General features: G+C 51.8%; 1 protein-coding gene across 2 annotated transcripts; it reads right to left on the bottom strand.

Annotated features, from left to right (window-relative positions):
* Positions 1-6,355: 6,355 nt before the first annotated feature.
* LOC144111923 (uncharacterized) lies at positions 6,356-10,055 on the bottom strand. Of its 2 annotated transcripts, none has more exons than XM_077645009.1 (3): positions 9,424-10,055; positions 8,453-8,650; positions 6,356-7,050 (listed from the first exon to the last, which is right to left on the bottom strand). In XM_077645009.1, the coding sequence occupies exons 1-3, from the start codon at positions 9,491-9,493 to the stop codon at positions 6,563-6,565; spliced, it is 756 nt and encodes a 251-aa protein (XP_077501135.1). In that variant the 5' UTR covers positions 9,494-10,055; the 3' UTR covers positions 6,356-6,562. The 2 variants fall into 2 exon arrangements, with proteins under 2 accessions (XP_077501135.1, XP_077501137.1); XM_077645011.1 differs by having other exon boundaries at positions 8,574-8,650.
* Positions 10,056-19,678: the final 9,623 nt, after the last annotated feature.

The following is a 19,678-nucleotide window of genomic DNA, read 5'->3' as shown; positions in this document are numbered from 1 at the left end:
TTGAGCGTTCCAGTTAGACTGTATGCAGATGACTGCATCGTTTATAAACAAATTAATACTCCAGAAGATCAGGCAGAACTCAATCAAAACTTGCAGAAAATACATGAATGGTGTAAGGTGTGGCAGATGGTATTAAATTCAAACAAAACAGTTTTTATGACCATTACAAGAAAGAAAACTGTCCTTGATTACAGTTACAGCATTAATGGTAGATTACTAACTAGAGTAAGTAATTTTAAATACCTTGGAGTAACACTCACATCTGACTTACGCTGGAATTCACACATAGATAATGTATGTACTAAGGCTTCCAAGGCACTCTGGAGCTTGAGACGCAATATGTGCAGTGCAACTCCTGAAATAAAAAGTCTGGTTTTCAAAAGCCTAGTTAGGCCTATCCTCGAATATGCAAAAGTTGTCTGGGACCCGTACACTGCTTCCAACTGTTCTAAGCTGGAAAGAATCCAGCGTCTCGGAGCAAGGTTTATATTTAATAGGTATCGTTATTCTGATTCTCCAACTTCTTTGTGTAAATCTGCTGATTTGCAAACACTTGACATTAGAACCAAATGCGACAGACTCAAGTTTCTTTTCCAGATCGCTAACCACTACTTGAAAATCGATCAAACAAAATACTTTGAAATTAAAACAGGGGAAACATCACGCCATCGTCACAGTTTGTACATCCCAATGCCGCCTGTCAGAAATGATTGCTTTAAATTTAGTTTTTTCCCGAGAGCCATTAAGGAATGGAATATGTTACCAAACTCCGTTGTCACGTCACAATCACTAAGCGAATTTTTAGATAAACTGCACAATATTTTATGTTCTGCTTGATTTCTATGACAATGTTTTCGTTTTGTTCAAGTGGCAAACACAATTATGTATGAAATTTAGTGTTGATCTCAGTGTTTGTTTAATGTGTTCTTTTTCTGTTTCAAGTTTGATTTCCACTCCTGTAATAGCCCGCCCAGGGCTGACAGTATGAATAAATGAAATGAAATGAAATGAAATGTTCCGGAAGGTTGGTATGCACAGGTGCAGAGCCCGCACGTGTAACTGGCGATGGTGCGGCTTGTAGGTGAGGGTGGAATGAGTGGTTGGCTGGGAAAGCGGGAATCTGCACACAAATAAGAGAAGACTTAGACGTTGCACGTTCCGGTGTCGCCCCTGCTCTTGTGGCGGTCCCTTGATGCCGGCTTGATTTTATAGAAGCGGCCACCGGAAGGGCGACCGCACTGTTCCGGAAGGTTGGTATGCGCAGGTGCAGAGCCCGTACGTGCAACTGGCGATGATTCGGCTTGTAGGTGAAGGTAGCTGGCGAGGGTGGAATGAGTGGTTCGCTGGGTAAGCGGTAATCTGCACAAATAAGAGAAGACTTAGACGTTGCACGTTCCGGTGTCGCCCCTGCTCTTGTGGCGGTTCCTTGATGCTGGCTTGTTTTTATAGCAGCGGCCACCGGAAGGGCGACCGCACTGTTCCGGAATGTTGGTATGCGCAGGTGCAGAGCCCGCATGTGCAACTAGCTATGATCCGGCTTGCAGGTGAGGGTAGCTGGCGATAGTAGGAGTGGTTGACTGTGAAAGAGGGAATCTGCACACAAATAAGAGAAGACTTAGACGTTGCACATTTCGCTGTCGCTGCAGCTCTTGTGGCGGTCCCTTGATTCCGGCTTGATTTTATAGCAGCAGCCTCCGGAACGGCGACCGCCCTGTTCCGGAAGGTTGGAATGCGCAGGTGCAGAGCCCGCTCGTGTAACTGGCGATGATGCGGCTTGCAGGTGAAGGTAGCAGGCGAGGGTGGAATGAGTGGTTGGCTGGGTAAGCGGTAATCTGCACAAATAAGAGAAGACTTAGACGTTGCACGTTTCGGTGTCGCTCCTGCTCTTGTGGCGGGCCCTTGATGCCGGCTTGATTTTATAGCAGCGGCCACCCGATGGGCGACCGCACTGTTCCGGAAGGTTGGTATGCACAGGTGCAGAGCCCGCACGTGTAACTGGCGATGATGCGGCTTGCAGGTGAGGGTGGAATGAGTGGTTGGCTGGGAAAGCGGGAATCTGCGCACAAATAAGAGAAGACTAACCCCCGAATGCTGAAATGTAACTTGGCTCGAACTTAACTTCCATCGGTCTCAAGTGAGCTCCATCGTGTTTCATAAACCGAACTCGGCTTGAAGTGCGACTTGCAACCGGCTTGGCTCGATCCTAGTTCGGTCCAACTTCAAGTCGGCTGAGGAGCTTGCTTGAAGCCGACTTCGTTGTATTTTCCAACATGGCCACCTACCGGTCGGACGTCGCGCGGAGGGTAGCTGCGTTCGAGTTCGCTTGCCATGCCATGGACGTAGTATTTTCTGAGGCCCATTCGTTGCCGAAGATCCCACGGCCAGCGTTACAAGATCGGGGGAACCCGATGGAGCTCTACGACGACGAGCAGTTTCTCGCCCGCTATCGGTTCTCCAAGAACGCCGTGCGGGAGCTGCTCACCGTGTTGCCCCTGCGTGAAAGCCCCGACAACAGGGGACCGCCTGTTCCTCCGATGCTGCAGCTACTCCTGGCTTTGAGGTTTGATGGGGCCGGTACTTTCCAAACCGTCACCGGGGATCTGGTGCGGATTTCGCAGCCCGCGGTGTGCCGCGCAGTTGGCAAGGTCACCTTGCTGATTGCCAAGCACCTGCGCCCGATGCTGGTGCAGTTTCCAGCCGTCTCGCAGTTTGGAAAGCTGATGCGGGACTGTTATGAGATCGGTGAATTCCCTGGTGTGACCGGCTGCATAGATTGCACGCATGTCCGCATCAACAGCCCGGGTGGCGCAGATGCGGAAGTCTACCGAAACCGCAAAGGCTATTTCTCCATCAATGTGCAGGTGAGCAATGAAAATTGAAATTCTCTGAACAGTTACCACTGTTCAGCTCATTCGTATTCGTTCGCGTCGTGTACGTGTTGTCATTTTATTTATTTCCCCGCGGTGCTACGAACGTACAGTCACAAGATTACTTGCCCGAAAGAGGCGGGTTCGATCCCGGCCGCGGCGTTCACATTTCGATGGAGGCGAAATGCTGGAGCCCTGTGTACTGTGCGACTTCGCTGCACGCTGAAGAACGCCAGGTGGTAGAAATTTCCGGAGCCTTTCACTACGGCGTCCCACATAGCGAAATGTGTCTCTTCGGAATATGCGATCAAGGCCCAGCATTTTGTTTTAGTACTGCTTTATAATGTAGCTTTGTACTCCATGAAGAGTGTAGCTTCGTTCTCCATGCTCCATGAAGAGTAGCACTACATTCTAGGCGCTATATTACCACGCAATCACTGTGCAAATTCACCGCAAGGAAGGTTAGTTAATGTTTCCAACGACAGTGCATGACAAAGTTGACAAAGCTTGACCACACTTTCGAGCTGTGGCATTAAATCAACGCAATATTCCTTTATACGTGCAGGTACCAAAAAGCCCACATAAAGACACGGAATGTGGTCGAAAGGAAATTCGGTGTCTGGAAGCGCCGCTTCCCTTGTCTGGATATGGGGCTCCAGCACAAGCCGAAACAAGCTGCAGTGATCATCACAGCGTGTGCAGCCCTGCATAACTTTGCATGTTTGATGAAGGAGCCACAGCCTCCTATTGAAAGCGCTCCCATCCAGGACGCTCCACCGGCTCGCACCAGCACGACAGCAGCGAGGCGGCCAGAGCACCTGCCACCTGTTGATGCTGTCAGCCACAGCTTGTCGGGAATGCAGGCACGACGGGTGCTCATCCAGAAGAGCTTCACATAGGTAAGAAATGCACAGTCCTCAACACTGTCCCATGCATTTTGTATAAAGCATGTTTATAATGCGCACTTGCTCATGCTACCCGTATCCCAACTTTTGTGCAGGAACTAAAGAAATGTTAGAGCAATGGGAACGACTAGCAGCAGTTCAAGCGGCGGGACGAAGAGGTCGACGAAGTGCAGCTGGGGATCCTGAGTGACTCCTGAGAGTGTGCTCATCATGACGCTCTCTGATCTACGACCGCAGACCTTCACTGCGAATACACCCCTTTACACTAGAATTTTTTCTCAGCTTCGGAAGCTTTTAAGTTGCGAGCTTGTTGCATTAACAAACTGCTACTCTTCCACTTCTAGGTTCTGCATTTCTTGCTATAGTGTTCTATTTCAAATGCTATTTTTCAAGAACGCTGTATTGATCTTGCAGGAGGGGAATACAAGAAAAGCTCTTGTTGACCCTGCTGCTGAGGGTCTTAATGGCGCTCAGTTCATTTGTTTAAGAGCTGCTGCCTTGGCGGCTTTGCTTACACGCATGTGAAAAATTACCAGATTTGGTAAAGTACAACAGTTAGGCCTTAGGTGGAGCAGTCGCAGGGCTTGTGCACCTTTCCACAGAGCAAACATTTGTGTGGCTGCTTTGGTAGCGGCATGGAATTCAGGTTTCTCACAGCAAGTAGTTCTGCTACTTCGTCTTTTCTACTTTCATCCGGCTTGCACTTCAAGCTTGGGCTCTTGCATGTCTTCCATGTGTTGAGTATAAATTTGTTTTTAAGTCACAATTGTAATGACAAAGAAGTGCCCATGTGGCAGCTGGACTGCTCTCGGCGAGCGCGTGCTTCGGGTTGGTGCTGCTGGAACCGTTGACTGTCTGTGAACGCTGTTCTGCGCTTTGTACTTTCTGCCCGGAAAACCCATTGCACAATCATTAATTTCAAATATCCCTTTTACAACAAAACGAGACGTTCCCGATTGCCTACAATGATGAAATTCCAGATCACTGCGAAGTTTAGTTTTCTGGCTTGCCAACAGAGGTGTGTTATGAATCAGTTATTAAATTTCTCACTTTTTTTTTTGGCTGTATTGAGGTAAAAAAAACATGAGTGTATTCTTTTCATTTGGTTTGCTTTCAAGATGGTGTAGAACGGTCGAACCTTCAGCTCTCACACTGGAGCCTTCTTTTCAAGGAACGATGCTCGAGTGGTTTGTTGTGCATTGTCGCTCTCTCTCGTCTCTGTCCAAACTTGGGAGTTGGTTGTTGTCATAGTATAGTGCAAAAGGTCGATTCTTTAGGTCTGAAATGGGCTTCCTGACATGATCCACATGCCTCGTCCAGCTTAATCTCTTACAACAAAGTTGCATAACGGGCAGTAACTGGCACAGAGAAAGAAGCGAAGTTCACTGCAGCATATGTGCGGAGAGGATTCCAGGCATTGTTGTGTCATGGTGAAACATACCAACCTACAGTGTGAGACTTGTGAGCATTTTTATTTTCCAAGTGTAAAGGTCATGGTCGTACATAGAACTCATGTAACTGTTGCTAAGGCTACACAATCTGTCTGCGAGCAGTTGCACTCAATATTCATTGTTCTCGAGCCAAATGCACCTGGTGTTTGTTAGGTGCCTTGCTTTGCATGGCTGAATACAAACCCTAGATCATAAAGTGAGTCGTCATGAGCCAACACCAACAGTTAGCCGGGATCATTGTGTGCGGGCACTTCTGATGTTAGGGAACGCCTTGCTGCCGCAGTCATGGTGGACCACTGAAAGATAATTTATGACCCCAGTAGTGTTTGCAACATTTTGTTTTGTGGGTTCAATGAATGGTTTGTGATATGACTAAGTAGCTACTTCTAGCTCGCAAGTGTTGTAGCGAAATCTTTTACATGCAAACACTTGGACTAGCGGTTCTTTTGATTTGTACATGCAGTTACTGGTTGGCTGTCACAGCTTAAATCTGGCTTTGCATTTGAGCCGGCCTTCTTGGAACTGTACTGATTCCACTCATCGAGAACTGGCATGTTTTGAAATTGTTACATGGTTTGGCGGGGTTCGAAATAGCAGAACGTGGGTGCCATCAGCAAGTGTTTTTTTTTGATGAATGCTTCTTTATAGTCTTTTTTTGTCATGCCTAGTGCGGCTTGTCACAGGAATGTGGTGGCCATATTTTTGAAGCAGTAGATTACTTCAGCAAAGCGGGAGTCGGTGGCATTGTATTGACTCAAGCTATGGGCCCACCTTGTAGACGGCATAGGAGGAATCGCATTCTTTAAGGGTTTCGGTTCTTGAGTAGGAGGCACTAGCTGCGAGGGTTTAGGTTAGATGAGACAGCAAAGATAATGGAAGGAGTAGAGAGCGGTGTTGGCCTTTGAGCATTTATGTGGTGTTGACTTGCGTGAGCCAATATTGTCGACTTTTTATACATGGAAACTTTAACAATGTGGCCTGCAATTTTCCCTACTGGTTGGTTTTGCAAGCAATGCCAGGGGAGGTTTTTCCTTCCTAGAGCAGCCATATTTGTAGCATACAGCAATGCGTATTTCTATGAATAAATTGCTGTTTGCATCCAAAGATCTATATAGCCATAGCAGCAGAAGTACCACGCAACCATCCTACCTGCCTCCTGCTATGCGATAGCTTGTCAGACTTGCATGCAAGGTGGTGACGGGGCTGTATGTCTGTTCCCACCGAGTCATGTGCTTAAAACGGTACATGTGCAAATGAAGTGTGGTTATGTGGATTTGCCACATAATATTTGTGCAAGCATTCACACAGCATTCCAGTTTCATTCAGTCATAGGCACCGTTTATTCTGGTGCCTCTCGCAGCCTACGAAGCTCTTCAAGTTTGATTTGTTTTTCAATTTCTAAGATTTCCAATTCCAATTTTTTTTTCTGGATATCAAGGAGTTTTTTCTCCTGCCGCTCTTGCATAATACTGTTGTGGTCCTCTCGCATCAGCTGCAGACACAGTCCATGCTCTTCGCGCAGTAAGGCCGCTCTATAGTCGTTCTCATCTGCCAGAGACCTTTCGAAAAGGGCCATCCGCCCTCTTGGAGCCCTGCCAGCGTCACCGGTGGCCACTGCTTCAGCTGTAGTGGGACCAGCGGCAGCTCCAGAAGCAACTGTAGCACTGCTGCAGCCTGCTGCAGCTGTGCTGGAAGCATCAGCAGGTTGCACAGCAGGAGAAAAGAGATTGCTCTCCTGCTCAACTGCTTCTGGAGTTGTCCCACCCTTACCAAAAGCAGCCGCTGGTGACTGCGGCTCATCCACGAGCGGAGGTTCCCAGTCGTCTTCTGTAATAAAGAAAAGGTAAAAATTAGTTGGACAAATCTAAGCTTACAACACATTAGCTGTCTGCCTCAATAGCACAGATTGTTGGGTCAATTGGTGAAGAGAAATTATAACGAAAGCTTTATAATGTTCTTATATAAGGCACCACTTGCCCTTCTCGGCGCCAAATAGCTGCCGTTGTTTCTGGGGGCCCCAGTTTAGTCGTTCTGTTTTGTTATGCCATATTCCTCACCTTTCACTCTCAATTATGCCTGATGACCTCACTTTATTTTTTTCTGCTGATACAATAGTGATAGCCACCCAGGCCCCGAGTTTTACACATGTGGTTATCCTCTAACTCTGCACCTGCAGCTTTTTTTGCTCTTTCAATGGGTTTCTTTTTAATTTTAGTATATTTGCTAGTTTGTACTCATGCGTGTCCTCTGGCCCAGGGAGCCAGTTATACGCCCTTCCTTTCTTCAAAATCATCAGCGTCTAGAACTTTGTCAATGCCAATGAACGCCGACAGCTTTCACTTTGTATATCCTGGAGTAGCTGAGCTAACCCACTTTCATTTTTTTTGCAAAGGTTTCCTTGTAATGCCTGCCTGCTTGCTTCGCCGCATATATGCGACACCAATGCCAAGGTGAGGCATACAAGAAAGGTGACAAATACTGCAGCCTGAGCCTGAGGGCCACAGAAAACATGTGCTTCGAGTGAAACCTCTGCATTGCAAAACTAACAATTTCCTTGAAACTAGCAACCAAATTCGAAAAGGCTTCGAGCATTACACATAGGCAAGCTGCACCATTATTCACAACAAGAATGTTGTTACCTTATCCCTGGAGCACCATCATGTACAAGTACACAGAAATATGAAAATTTATGTGAAGGAGTGCATGCATAATGAAACTGCATTAAAGTTGGCATTCGTTTAAAGTGAGGCAGGAATGGCAAACAAGACTCAAAAACATCATCAGGAGAGAATGTCGTAATGAATGCAGTTCAGGTTGCAGCACTGAATGCTTGCTCTCTCGGTGTCCGACGGTTAACCAACTCCTCGCCTTCCGCTACAGGAACACAGCATACCATTCACATGAATGTAAGCCGTCAAGACAAAATGCCTTCAGAGTGCTGTCCAACAACATGCAGCTTGGAGCAGGTCATCCCTTCGCACTGTCAACCAATGCAGCCTTTATCTGCACAAACATTCAGCCAACCACATGTAGAGCAGCTTTCCACAGTGTTGTATTAAATGAGATTTTTATAATTTGTTGTAGATGAACTGTACAGTCCTCATAGCAGGTTCAAGGCAATGAAAAACATTGAAACAGCGTCAATTGACAGTACACGCTGCAGTTGTCATCAAAGGAATATAAAGAGAGGAGTGCTGTTTTTCTACAACATGCAAAGTGCTTTCTTTACCTGCGTAATGGAATTCTTCATTGCCTGCTCCATCCACCATTGGCTGCAACAATCTTATAACAGGCAAACTTGCCACTGGTGGCAGGTTAATGCCTCCATCAGAGTCAGTCCGGTTGCCTACCCTGGTCATTATGTGGCTGGCAACAGCAATGACTTGCTCACTTTGAGCGCTCACAGTGCATTGAGCTGACCCTCCTCCTGAAAAGAAAAAAGACACCGCACACAGTGAAGCTACTCTTAATTTATAGACAATGCGCCATTAAAATATTTTATTCATGAAGTGCCACACAGAAGCAACCAAAGGCACACCAATGCATGCAACTGTGTGTTGTTTTCGCTACGTTTTTGTGCCACCCGTCCCAGCAGTGCCAGGAATGAGTAAAGGTAGGTAGTTGTATGTACAGCCTTCCGGATATTCAATAGTACCAAGCAACTGTCAATAGCGCGGCAAGTTTCCTCATGAACATGAAGGTCGCCAGTGTAGACACCGTCTGATCTACGGTGCACCCAATTTGGCTTCGCGGCGCGATAGTATGCGAATGGTACCAACTCCGAGCAAAATCGTCCGTTGTCAGTTCGCTGCTGGCCTGGCGCGAGCCCTCCGTCCCACTGCACTGCCCGCTCATCATAGTCTTCTATGCAGCAGAAATCGCATGCCTTCGTACTGACTTGAATGTAGCAAACATTCTCTGTAGTTTTTAAAAATTACGGAGGCTGTACAGGATACTGCTTGGGCATTATTTACACGATTAACGCAGGCTGCATTCATCTGCGTTTGTAAATAAAGCAGAGTACACTGCACCGAAACGTTATTACGTGCCCATTTACGTGTTATCACACTGTTCCTAAAAAACTATGCATTCCAGTCCACGCTGCTTACGCCGACCGAAGTAGAATAATCATGCCCTTATCCATGGCATACAAAGCATGCAGGAACAAACATTTGTAAACGGCCTGCAAGCCGCGCTCACCTGTCTTGTGGCGATCTCTCTTTTTCCTCGCGTCCTCTTCCTTCGACTTTTGTTTAGGTTGGCCCAGCATTTCTTGAGCTGATTGGGGTCACGTCGGGTCACCCCGTGATTGCTGTCAAACAGCCCGGCAATTTCCTTCCAAGTGGCGTTTTTTTTTTTTTGCCAGCGACGACACATCGTTTTTTTTTGCACTCTAATATATGCCGACGTGCGTTAACCAAACACAATAACAATTCCTTTTCCTCGAAAGTGAACTGAGGCGCTGGTCTCCGCTGGGAGCAGGAAAAGCATGGGAAAAACTGGCTATGGCTCAACTAGGATTGGCTCAATGTGGAGCACGTTGCCAGCCAAAAACGTCAATCAAGTGGAAGCAGCGGGTAGCACTGAAATGTAGTTTTTATTGTTAGCAATTTTATGCAGGTCACTCACACCTAGTGCCTGTTTATGACTGCTGAACGAGATGCGTTGTTTTATAGGAGCAAAATGGGCATTATTATAATAGATTGTTCAATACTCTCATCCCCAGACGAGCAATGCGCCCTCGCTTTCAAGCACGCGCTTAACTTGACGAAGCAAGTCAGGTTGAGCATCTATGAAACACGAAACCCAACTTGGCCGTTCTGAAGCCGCCTTGGCGCTTCGACTCGACTTGCCGAAGTTGAGTCGAAGCACGAGCCAAGTTACATTTCTGCATTCGGGGGTAAGACGTTGCACGTTCCGGTGTCGCTCCTGCTCTTGTGGCGGTCCCTTGGTGCCGGCTTGATTTTATAGCAGCGGCCACCGGAAGTGCGACCGCACTGTGGTGGAAGGTTGGTATGCGCAAGTGCAGAGCCCGCGCATGCAACTGGCGATGATGCGGCTTGCAGGTGAGGGTAGCTGGCGAGGGTGGAAGGATTGGTTGGCTGGGAAAGCGGGAATCTGCACACAAATAAGAGCAGCTTAGACGTTGCACGTTCCGGTGTCGCTCCTGCTCTTGTGGCGGTTCCTTGATGCCGGCTTGAATTTATAGCAGCGGCCACCGGAAGGGCGACCGCACTGTTCCGGAAGGTTGGTATGCGCAGGTTCAGAGCCCGCACGTGCTACTGGCGATGATGCGGCTTGCAGGTGAGGGTAGCTGGCGAGGGTGGAAGGAGTGGTTGGCTGGGAAAGCGGGAATCTGCACACAAATAAGAGAAGACTTAGACGTTGCACGTTTCGGTGTCGCTGCAGCTCTTGTGGCGGTCCCTTGATGCCGGCTTGATTTTATAGCAGCGGCCCCCTGAACGGCGACCGCACTGTTCCGGAAGGTTGGTATGCGCAGGTGCAGATCCCGCACGTGTAACTGGCGATGATGCGGCTTGCAGGTGAGGGTAGCAGGCGAGGGTGGAATGAGTGGTTGGCTGGGTAAGCGGTAATCTGCACTAATAAGAGAAGACTTAGACGTTGCACGTTTCTGTGTCGCTCCTGCTCTTGTGGCGGTCCCTTGATGCCGGCTTGATTTTATAGCAGCGGCCAACCGAAGGGCGACTGCACTGTTCCAGAAGGTTGGTATGCGCAGGTGCAGAGCCCGCACGTGTAACTGGCGATGATGCGGCTTGCTGGTGAGGGTAGCAGGTGAGGGTGGAATGAGTGGTTGGCTGGGTAAGCGGGAATCTTCACACAAATAAGAGAAAACTTAGACGTTGCACGTTTCGGTGTCGCTGCTGCTCTTTTGGCGGTCCCTTGATGGCGGCTTGATTTTATAGCAGCGGCCACCGGAAGAGCGACCGCACTATTCCGGAAGGTTGGTATGCGCAGGTGCAGAGCCCGCACGTGTAACTGGCGATGATACGGCTTGCAAGTGAGGGCAGCAACCGAGGGTGGAAGGAGTGGTTGGCTGGGAAAGCGGGAATCTGCACACAAATAAGAGAAGACAGACGTTGAACGTTCCGGTGTCGCCCCTGCTCTTGTGGCGGTCCCTTGATGCCGGATTGAATTTATAGCACCAGCCACCGGAAGGGCGACCGCACTGTTCAGGAAGGTTGGTATGCTCAGGTGCAGAGCCCGCACGTGTAACTGGCGTTGATGCGGATTGCAGGTTAGGGTAGCAGGCGAGGGTGGAATGAGTGGTTGGCTGGGTAAGCGGGAATCTGCACACAAATAAGAGAAGACTTAGATGTTGCATGTTTCGCTGTCGCTGCAGCTCTCGTGGCGGTCCCTTGATGCCGGCTTGATTTTATAGCAGCGGCCACCGGAAGGGCGACCGCAATGTTCCGGAAGGTTGGTATGCGCAGGTGCAGAGCCCGCACGTGCAACTGGCGATGATTCGGCTTGCAGTGGAGGGTAGCAGGCGAGGGTGGATTGAGTGGTTGGCTGGGAAAGCGGGAATCTGCACACAAATAAGAGAAGACTAAGACGTTGCACGTTCCGGTGTCGCTCCTGCTCTTGTGGCGGTTCCTTGATGCCGGCTTGAATTTAGAGCAGCCACCACCGGAAGGGCGACCGCACTGTTCCGGAAGGTTGGTATGCGCAGGTGCAGAGCCCGCACGTGCTACTGGCGATGATGCGGCTTGCAGGTGAGGGTAGCTGGCGATAGTAGAAGGAGTGGTTGACTGCGTAAGAGGGAATCTGCACACAAATAAGAGAAGACTTAGACGTTGCACGTTTCGCTGTCGCATCAGTTCTAGTGGCGGTTCCTTGATGCCGGCTTGATTTTATAGCAGCGGCCACCGGAAGGGCGACCGCACTGTTCCGGAACGTTGGTATGCGCAGGTGCAGAGCCCGCACGTGCAACTAGCTATGATACGGCTTGCAGGTGAGGGTAGCTGGCGATAGTAGAAGGAGTGGTTGACGGCGTAAGAAGGAATCTGCACACAAATAAGAGAAGACTTAGACGTTGCACGTTTCGCTGTCGCTGCAGCTCTTGTGGCGGTCCCTTGATGCCGGCTTGATTTTATAGCAGCGGCCTCCGGAACGGCGACCGCACTGTTCCGGAAGGTTGGTATGCGCAGGTCCAGAGCCCGCACGTGTAACTGGAGATGATGCGGCTTGCGGGTGAGGGTAGCAGGCGAGGGTGAAATGAGTGGTTGGCTGGGTAAGCGGTAATCTGCAAAAATAAGAGAAGACTTAGACGTTGCACGTTTCGGTGTCGCTCCTGCTCTTGTGGCGGGCCCTTGATGCTGGCTTGATTTTATAGCAGCGGCCACCCGAAGGGCGACCGCACTGTTCCGGAAGGTTGGTATGCACAGGTGCAGATCCAGCACGTGCAACTGGCGATGATTCGGCTTGCAGGTGAGGGTAGCAGGCGAGGGTGGAATGAGTGGTTGGCTGGGTAAGCGGTAATCTGCACAAATAAGAGAAGACTTAGACGTTGCACGTTTCGGTGTCGCTCCTGCTCTTGTGGCGGGCCCTTGATGCCCTCTTGATTTTATAGCAGCGGCCACCCGATGGGCGACCGCACTGTTCCGGAAGGTTGGTATGCACAGGTGCAGAGCCCGCACGTGTAACTGGCGATGATGCGGCTTGCAGGTGAGGGTGGAATGATTGGTTGGCTGGGAAAGCGGGAATCTGCGCATAAATAAGAGAAGACTAAGACGTTGCACGTTCCGGTGTCGCTCCTGCTCTTGTGGCGGTCCCTTGATGCCGGCTTGATTTTATAGCAGCGGCCACCGGAAGTGCGACCGCACTGTGGTGGAAGGTTGGAATGCGCAAGTGCAGAGCCTGCGCATGCAACTGGCGATGATGCGGCTTGCAGGTGAGGGTAGCTGGCGAGGGTGGAAGGATTGGTTGGCTGTGAAAGCGGGAATCTGCACACAAATAAGAGCAGCTTAGACGTTGCACGTTCCGGTGTCGCTCCTGCTCTTGTGGCGGTTCCTTGATGCCGGCTTGAATTTAGAGCAGCGGCCACCGGAAGGGCGACCGCACTGTTCCGGAAGGTTGGTATGCGCAGGTGCAGAGCCCGCACGTGCTACTGGCGATGATGCGGCTTGCAGGTGAGGGTAGCTGGCGAGGGTGGAATGAGTGGTTGGCTGGGTAAGCGGGAATCTGCACACAAATAAGAGAAAACTTAGACGTTGCACGTTTCGGTGTCGCTGCTGCTCTTGTGGCGGTCCCTTGATGCCGGCTTGATTTTATAGCAGCGGCCACCGGAAGAGCGACCGCACTGTTCCGGAAGGTTGGTATGCGCAGGTGCATAGCCCGCACGTGTAAGTGGCGATGATGCGGCTTGCAAGTGAGGGCAGCAACCGAGGGTGGAAGGAGTGGTTGGCTGGGAAAGCGGGAATCTGCACACAAATAAGAGAAGACTTAGACGTTGCACGTTTCGCTGTCGCTGCAGCTCTTGTGGCGGTCCCTTGATGCCGGCTTGATTTTATAGCAGCGGCCAACCGAAGGGCGACTGCACTGTTCCAGAAGGTTGGTATGCGCAGGTGCAGAGCCCGCACGTGTAACTGGCGATGATGCGGCTTGCTGGTGAGGGTAGCAGGTGAGGGTGGAATGAGTGGTTGGCTGGGTAAGCGGGAATCTTCACACAAATAAGAGAAAACTTAGACGTTGCACGTTTCGGTGTCGCTGCTGCTCTTTTGGCGGTCCCTTGATGCCGGCTTGATTTTATAGCAGCGGCCACCGGAAGAGCGACCGCACTATTCCGGAAGGTTGGTATGCGCAGGTGCAGAGCCCGCACGTGTAACTGGCGATGATGCGGCTTGCAAGTGAGGGCAGCAACCGAGGGTGGAAGGAGTGGTTGGGTGGGAAAGCGGGAATCTGCACACAAATAAGAGAAGACAGACGTTGAACGTTCCGGTGTCGCCCCTGCTCTTGTGGCGGTCCCTTGATGCCGGCTTGAATTTATAGCACCAGCCACCGGAAGGGCGACCGCACTGTTCAGGAAGGTTGGTATGCTCAGGTGCAGAGCCCGCACGTGTAACTGGCGTTGATGCGGATTGCAGGTTAGGGTAGCAGGCGAGGGTGGAATGAGTGGTTGGCTGGGTAAGCGGGAATCTGCACACAAATAAGAGAAGACTTAGATGTTGCATGTTTCGCTGTCGCTGCAGCTCTCGTGGCGGTCCCTTGATGCCGGCTTGATTTTATAGCAGCGGCCACCGGAAGGGCGACCGCAATGTTCCGGAAGGTTGGTATGCGCAGGTGCAGAGCCCGCACGTGCAACTGGCGATGATTCGGCTTGCAGTGGAGGGTAGCAGGCGAGGGTGGATTGAGTGGTTGGCTGGGAAAGCGGGAATCTGCACACAAATAAGAGAAGACTAAGACGTTGCACGTTCCGGTGTCGCTCCTGCTCTTGTGGCGGTTCCTTGATGCCGGCTTGAATTTATAGCAGCGGCCACCGGAAGGGCGACCGCACTGTTCCGGAAGGTTGGTATGCGCAGGTGCAGAGCCCGCACGTGCTACTGGCGATGATGCGGCTTGCAGGTGAGGGTAGCTGGCGATAGTAGAAGGAGTGGTTGACTGCGTAAGAGGGAATCTGCACACAAATAAGAGAAGACTTAGACGTTGCACGTTTCGCTGTCGCATCAGTTCTAGTGGCGGTTCCTTGATGCCGGCTTGATTTTATAGCAGCGGCCACCGGAAGGGCGACCGCACTGTTCCGGAACGTTGGTATGCGCAGGTGCAGAGCCCGCACGTGCAACTAGCTATGATACGGCTTGCAGGTGAGGGTAGCTGGCGATAGTAGAAGGAGTGGTTAATGGCGTAAGAAGGAATCTGCACACAAATAAGAGAAGACTTAGACGTTGCACGTTTCGCTGTCGCTGCAGCTCTTGTGGCGGTCCCTTGATGCCGGCTTGATTTTATAGCAGCGGCCTCCGGAACGGCGACCGCACTGTTCCGGAAGGTTGGTATGCGCAGGTCCAGAGCCCGCACGTGTAACTGGCGATGATGCGGCTTGCGGGTGAGGGTAGCAGGCGAGGGTGAAATGAGTGGTTGGCTGGGTAAGCGGTAATCTGCAAAAATAAGAGAAGACTTAGACGTTGCACGTTTCGGTGTCGCTCCTGCTCTTGTGGCGGGCCCTTGATGCTGGCTTGATTTTATAGCAGCGGCCACCCGAAGGGCGACCGCACTGTTCCGGAAGGTTGGTATGCACAGGTGCAGATCCAGCACGTGCAACTGGCGATGATTCGGCTTGCAGGTGAGGGTAGCAGGCGAGGGTGGAATGAGTGGTTGGCTGGGTAAGCGGTAATCTGCACAAATAAGAGAAGACTTAGACGTTGCACGTTTCGGTGTCGCTCCTGCTCTTGTGGCGGTCCCTTGATGCCGGCTTGATTTTATAGCAGCGGCCACCCGAAGGGCGACTGCACTGTTCCAGAAGGTTGGTATGCGCAGGTGCAGAGCCCGCACGTGTAAATGGAGATGATGCGGCTTGCAGGTGAGGGTGGAATGAGTGGTTGGCTGGGTAAGCGGGAATCTGCACGCAAATAAGAGAAAACTTAGACGTTGCACGTTTCGGTGTCGCTGCTGCTCTTGTGGCGGTCCCTTGATTCCGGCTTGATTTTATAGCAGCGGCCACCGGAAGAGCGACCGCACTGTTCCGGAAGGTTGGTATGCGCAGGTGGAGAGCCAGCACGTGCTACTGGCGATGATGCGGCTTGCAGGTGAGGGTAGCTGGCGAGGGTGGAAGGAGTGTTTGGCTCGGTAAGCGGGAATCTGCACACAAATAAGAGAAGACTTAGACGTTGCACGTTTCGGTGTCGCTGCAGCTCTTGTGGCGGTCCCTTGATGCCGGCTTGATTTTATAGCAGCGGCCCCCGGAGCGGCGACCGCACTGTTCCGGAAGGTTGGTATGCGCAGGTGCAGAGCCCGCACGTGTAACTGGCGATGATGCGGCTTGCAGGTGAGGGTAGCAGGCGAGGGTGGAATGAGTGGTTGGCTGGGTAAGCGGTAATCTGCACAAATAAGAGAAGACAGACGTTGCACGTTTCGGTGTTGCTCCTGCTCTTGTGGCGGTCCCTTGATGCCGGCTTGATTTTATAGCAGCGGCCACCCGAAGGGCGACTGCACTGTTCCAGAAGGTTGGTATGCGCAGGTGCAGAGCCCGCACGTGTAAATGGAGATGATGCGGCTTGCAGGTGAGGGTGGAATGAGTGGTTGGCTGGGTAAGCGGGAATCTGCACACAAATAAGAGAAAACTTAGACGTTGCACGTTTCGGTGTCGCTGCTGCTCTTGTGGCGGTCCCTTGATGCCGGCTTGATTTTATAGCAGCGGCCACCGGAAGAGCGACCGCACTGTTCCGGAAGGTTGGTATGCGCAGGTGCATAGCCCGCACGTGTAAGTGGCGATGATGCGGCTTGCAAGTGAGGGCAGCAACCGAGGGTGGAAGGAGTGGTTGGCTGGGAAAGCGGGAATCTGCACACAAATAAGAGAAGACTTAGACGTTGCACGTTTCGCTGTCGCTGCAGCTCTTGTGGTGGTCCCTTGATGCCGGCTTGATTTTATAGCAGCGGCCTCCGGAACGGCGACCGCACTGTTCCGGAAGGTTGGTATGCGCAGGTGCAGAGCCCGCACATGTAACTGGCGATGATGCGGCTTGCGGGTGAGGGTAGCAGGCGAGGGTGGAATGAGTGGTTGGCTGGGTAAGCGGGAATCTGCACACAAATAAGAGAAGACTTAGACGTTGCACGTTTCGCTGTCGCTGCAGCTCTTGTGGCGGTCCCTTGATGCCGGCTTGAATTTATAGCAGCGGCCACCGGAAGGGCCACCGCACTGTTCCGGAAGGTTGGTATGCTCAGGTGCAGAGCCCGCACGTGTAACTGGCGTTGATGCGGCTTGCAGGTTAGGGTACCAGGCGAGGGTGGAATGAGTGGTTGGCTGGGAAAGCGGGAATCTGCACACAAATAAGAGAAGACTTAGACGTTGCACGTTCCGGTGTCGCTCCTGCTCTTGTGGCGGTTCCTTGATGCCGGCTTGAATTTAAAGCAGCGGCCATCGGAAGGGCGACCGCACTGTTCCGGAAGGTTGGTATGCGCAGGTGCAGAGCCCGCACGTGCTACTGGCGATGATGCGGCTTGCAGGTGAGGGTAGCTGGCGATAGTAGAAGGAGTGGTTGACTGCGTCAGAGGGAATCTGCACACAAATAAGAGAAGACTTAGACGTTGCACGTTTCGCTGTCGCATCAGTTCTAGTGGCCGTTCCTTGATGCCGGCTTGATTTTATAGCAGCGGCCACCGGAAGGGTGACCGCACTGTTCCGGAACGTTGCTATGCGCAGGTGCAGAGCCCGCACGTGCAACTAGCTATGATACGGCTTGCAGGTGAGGGTAGCTGGCGATAGTAGAAGGAGTGGTTGACGGCGTAAGAGGGAATCTGCACACAAATAAGAGAAGACTTAGATGTTGCACGTTTCGCTGTCGCTGCAGCTCTTGTGGCGGTCCCTTGATGCCGGCTTGATTTTATAGCAGCGGCCTCCGGAACGGCGACCGCACTGTTCCGGAAGGTTGGTATGCGCAGGTGCAGAGCCCGCACGTGTAACTGGCGATGATGCGGCTTGCGGGTGAGGGTAGCAGGCGAGGGTGGAATGAGTGGTTGGCTGGGTAAGCGGTAATCTGCACTAATAAGAGAAGACTTAGACGTTGCACGTTTCTGTGTCGCTCCTGCTCTTGTGGCGGTCCCTTGATGCCGGCTTGATTTTATAGCAGCGGCCAACCGAAGGGCGACTGCACTGTTCCAGAAGGTTGGTATGCGCAGGTGCAGAGCCCGCACGTGTAACTGGCGATGATGCAGCTTGCTGGTGAGGGTAGCAGGTGAGGGTGGAATGAGTGGTTGGCTGGGTAAGCGGGAATCTTCACACAAATAAGAGAAAACTTAGACGTTGCACGTTTCGGTGTCGCTGCTGCTCTTTTGGCGGTCCCTTGATGGCGGCTTGATTTTATAGCAGCGGCCACCGGAAGAGCGACCGCACTATTCCGGAAGGTTGGTATGCGCAGGTGCAGAGCCCGCACGTGTAACTGGCGATGATGCGGCTTGCAAGTGAGGGCAGCAACCGAGGGTGGAAGGAGTGGTTGGCTGGGAAAGCGGGAATCTGCACACAAATAAGAGAAGACAGACGTTGAACGTTCCGGTGTCGCCCCTGCTCTTGTGGCGGTCCCTTGATGCCGGATTGAATTTATAGCACCAGCCACCGGAAGGGCGACCGCACTGTTCAGGAAGGTTGGTATGCTCAGGTGCAGAGCCCGCACGTGTAACTGGCGTTGATGCGGATTGCAGGTTAGGGTAGCAGGCGAGGGTGGAATGAGTGGTTGGCTGGGTAAGCGGGAATCTGCACACAAATAAGAGAAGACTTAGATGTTGCATGTTTCGCTGTCGCTGCAGCTCTCGTGGCGGTCCCTTGATGCCGGCTTGATTTTATAGCAGCGGCCACCGGAAGGGCGACCGCAATGTTCCGGAAGGTTGGTATGCGCAGGTGCAGAGCCCGCACGTGCAACTGGCGATGATTCGGCTTGCAGTGGAGGGTAGCAGGCGAGGGTGGATTGAGTGGTTGGCTGGGAAAGCGGGAATCTGCACACAAATAAGAGAAGACTAAGACGTTGCACGTTCCGGTGTCGCTCCTGCTCTTGTGGCGGTTCCTTGATGCCGGCTTGAATTTAGAGCAGCCACCACCGGAAGGGCGACCGCACTGTTCCGGAAGGTTGGTATGCGCAGGTGCAGAGCCCGCACGTGCTACTGGCGATGATGCGGCTTGCAGGTGAGGGTAGCTGGCGATAGTAGAAGGAGTGGTTGACTGCGTAAGAGGGAATCTGCACACAAATAAGAGAAGACTTAGACGTTGCACGTTTCGCTGTCGCATCAGTTCTAGTGGCGGTTCCTTGATGCCGGCTTGATTTTATAGCAGCGGCCACCGGAAGGGCGACCGCACTGTTCCGGAACGTTGGTATGCGCAGGTGCAGAGCCCGCACGTGCAACTAGCTATGATACGGCTTGCAGGTGAGGGTAGCTGGCGATAGTAGAAGGAGTGGTTGACGGCGTAAGAAGGAATCTGCACACAAATAAGAGAAGACTTAGACGTTGCACGTTTCGCTGTCGCTGCAGCTCTTGTGGCGGTCCCTTGATGCCGGCTTGATTTTATAGCAGCGGCCTCCGGAACGGCGACCGCACTGTTCCGGAAGGTTGGTATGCGCAGGTCCAGAGCCCGCACGTGTAACTGGCGATGATGCGGCTTGCGGGTGAGGGTAGCAGGCGAGGGTGAAATGAGTGGTTGGCTGGGTAAGCGGTAATCTGCAAAAATAAGAGAAGACTTAGACGTTGCACGTTTCGGTGTCGCTCCTGCTCTTGTGGCGGGCCCTTGATGCTGGCT

The sequence above is a fragment of the Amblyomma americanum genome, unplaced genomic scaffold (genome assembly GCF_052857255.1).
Source record: "Amblyomma americanum isolate KBUSLIRL-KWMA unplaced genomic scaffold, ASM5285725v1 scaffold_15, whole genome shotgun sequence".
Classification (NCBI taxonomy): domain Eukaryota; kingdom Metazoa; phylum Arthropoda; class Arachnida; order Ixodida; family Ixodidae; genus Amblyomma; species Amblyomma americanum.
The sequence above is the reverse complement of the archived record's forward strand: the minus strand, read 5'-3'. Positions and strand labels throughout refer to the sequence as shown.

Excerpts from the sequence above, each read along its gene's own strand:
- LOC144111923 (XM_077645009.1), bottom strand. The coding sequence starts at position 9,493 with ATGCTGGGCCAACCTAAACAAAAGTCGAAGGAAGAGGACGCGAGGAAA. Across the intron at positions 8,651-9,423 it reads GAGAGATCGCCACAAGACAG|GAGGAGGGTCAGCTCAATGC; the intron begins GTGAGCGCGGCT and ends TTTTCTTTTCAG. Across the intron at positions 7,051-8,452 it reads TGAAGAATTCCATTACGCAG|AAGACGACTGGGAACCTCCG; the intron begins GTAAAGAAAGCA and ends TCTTTATTACAG.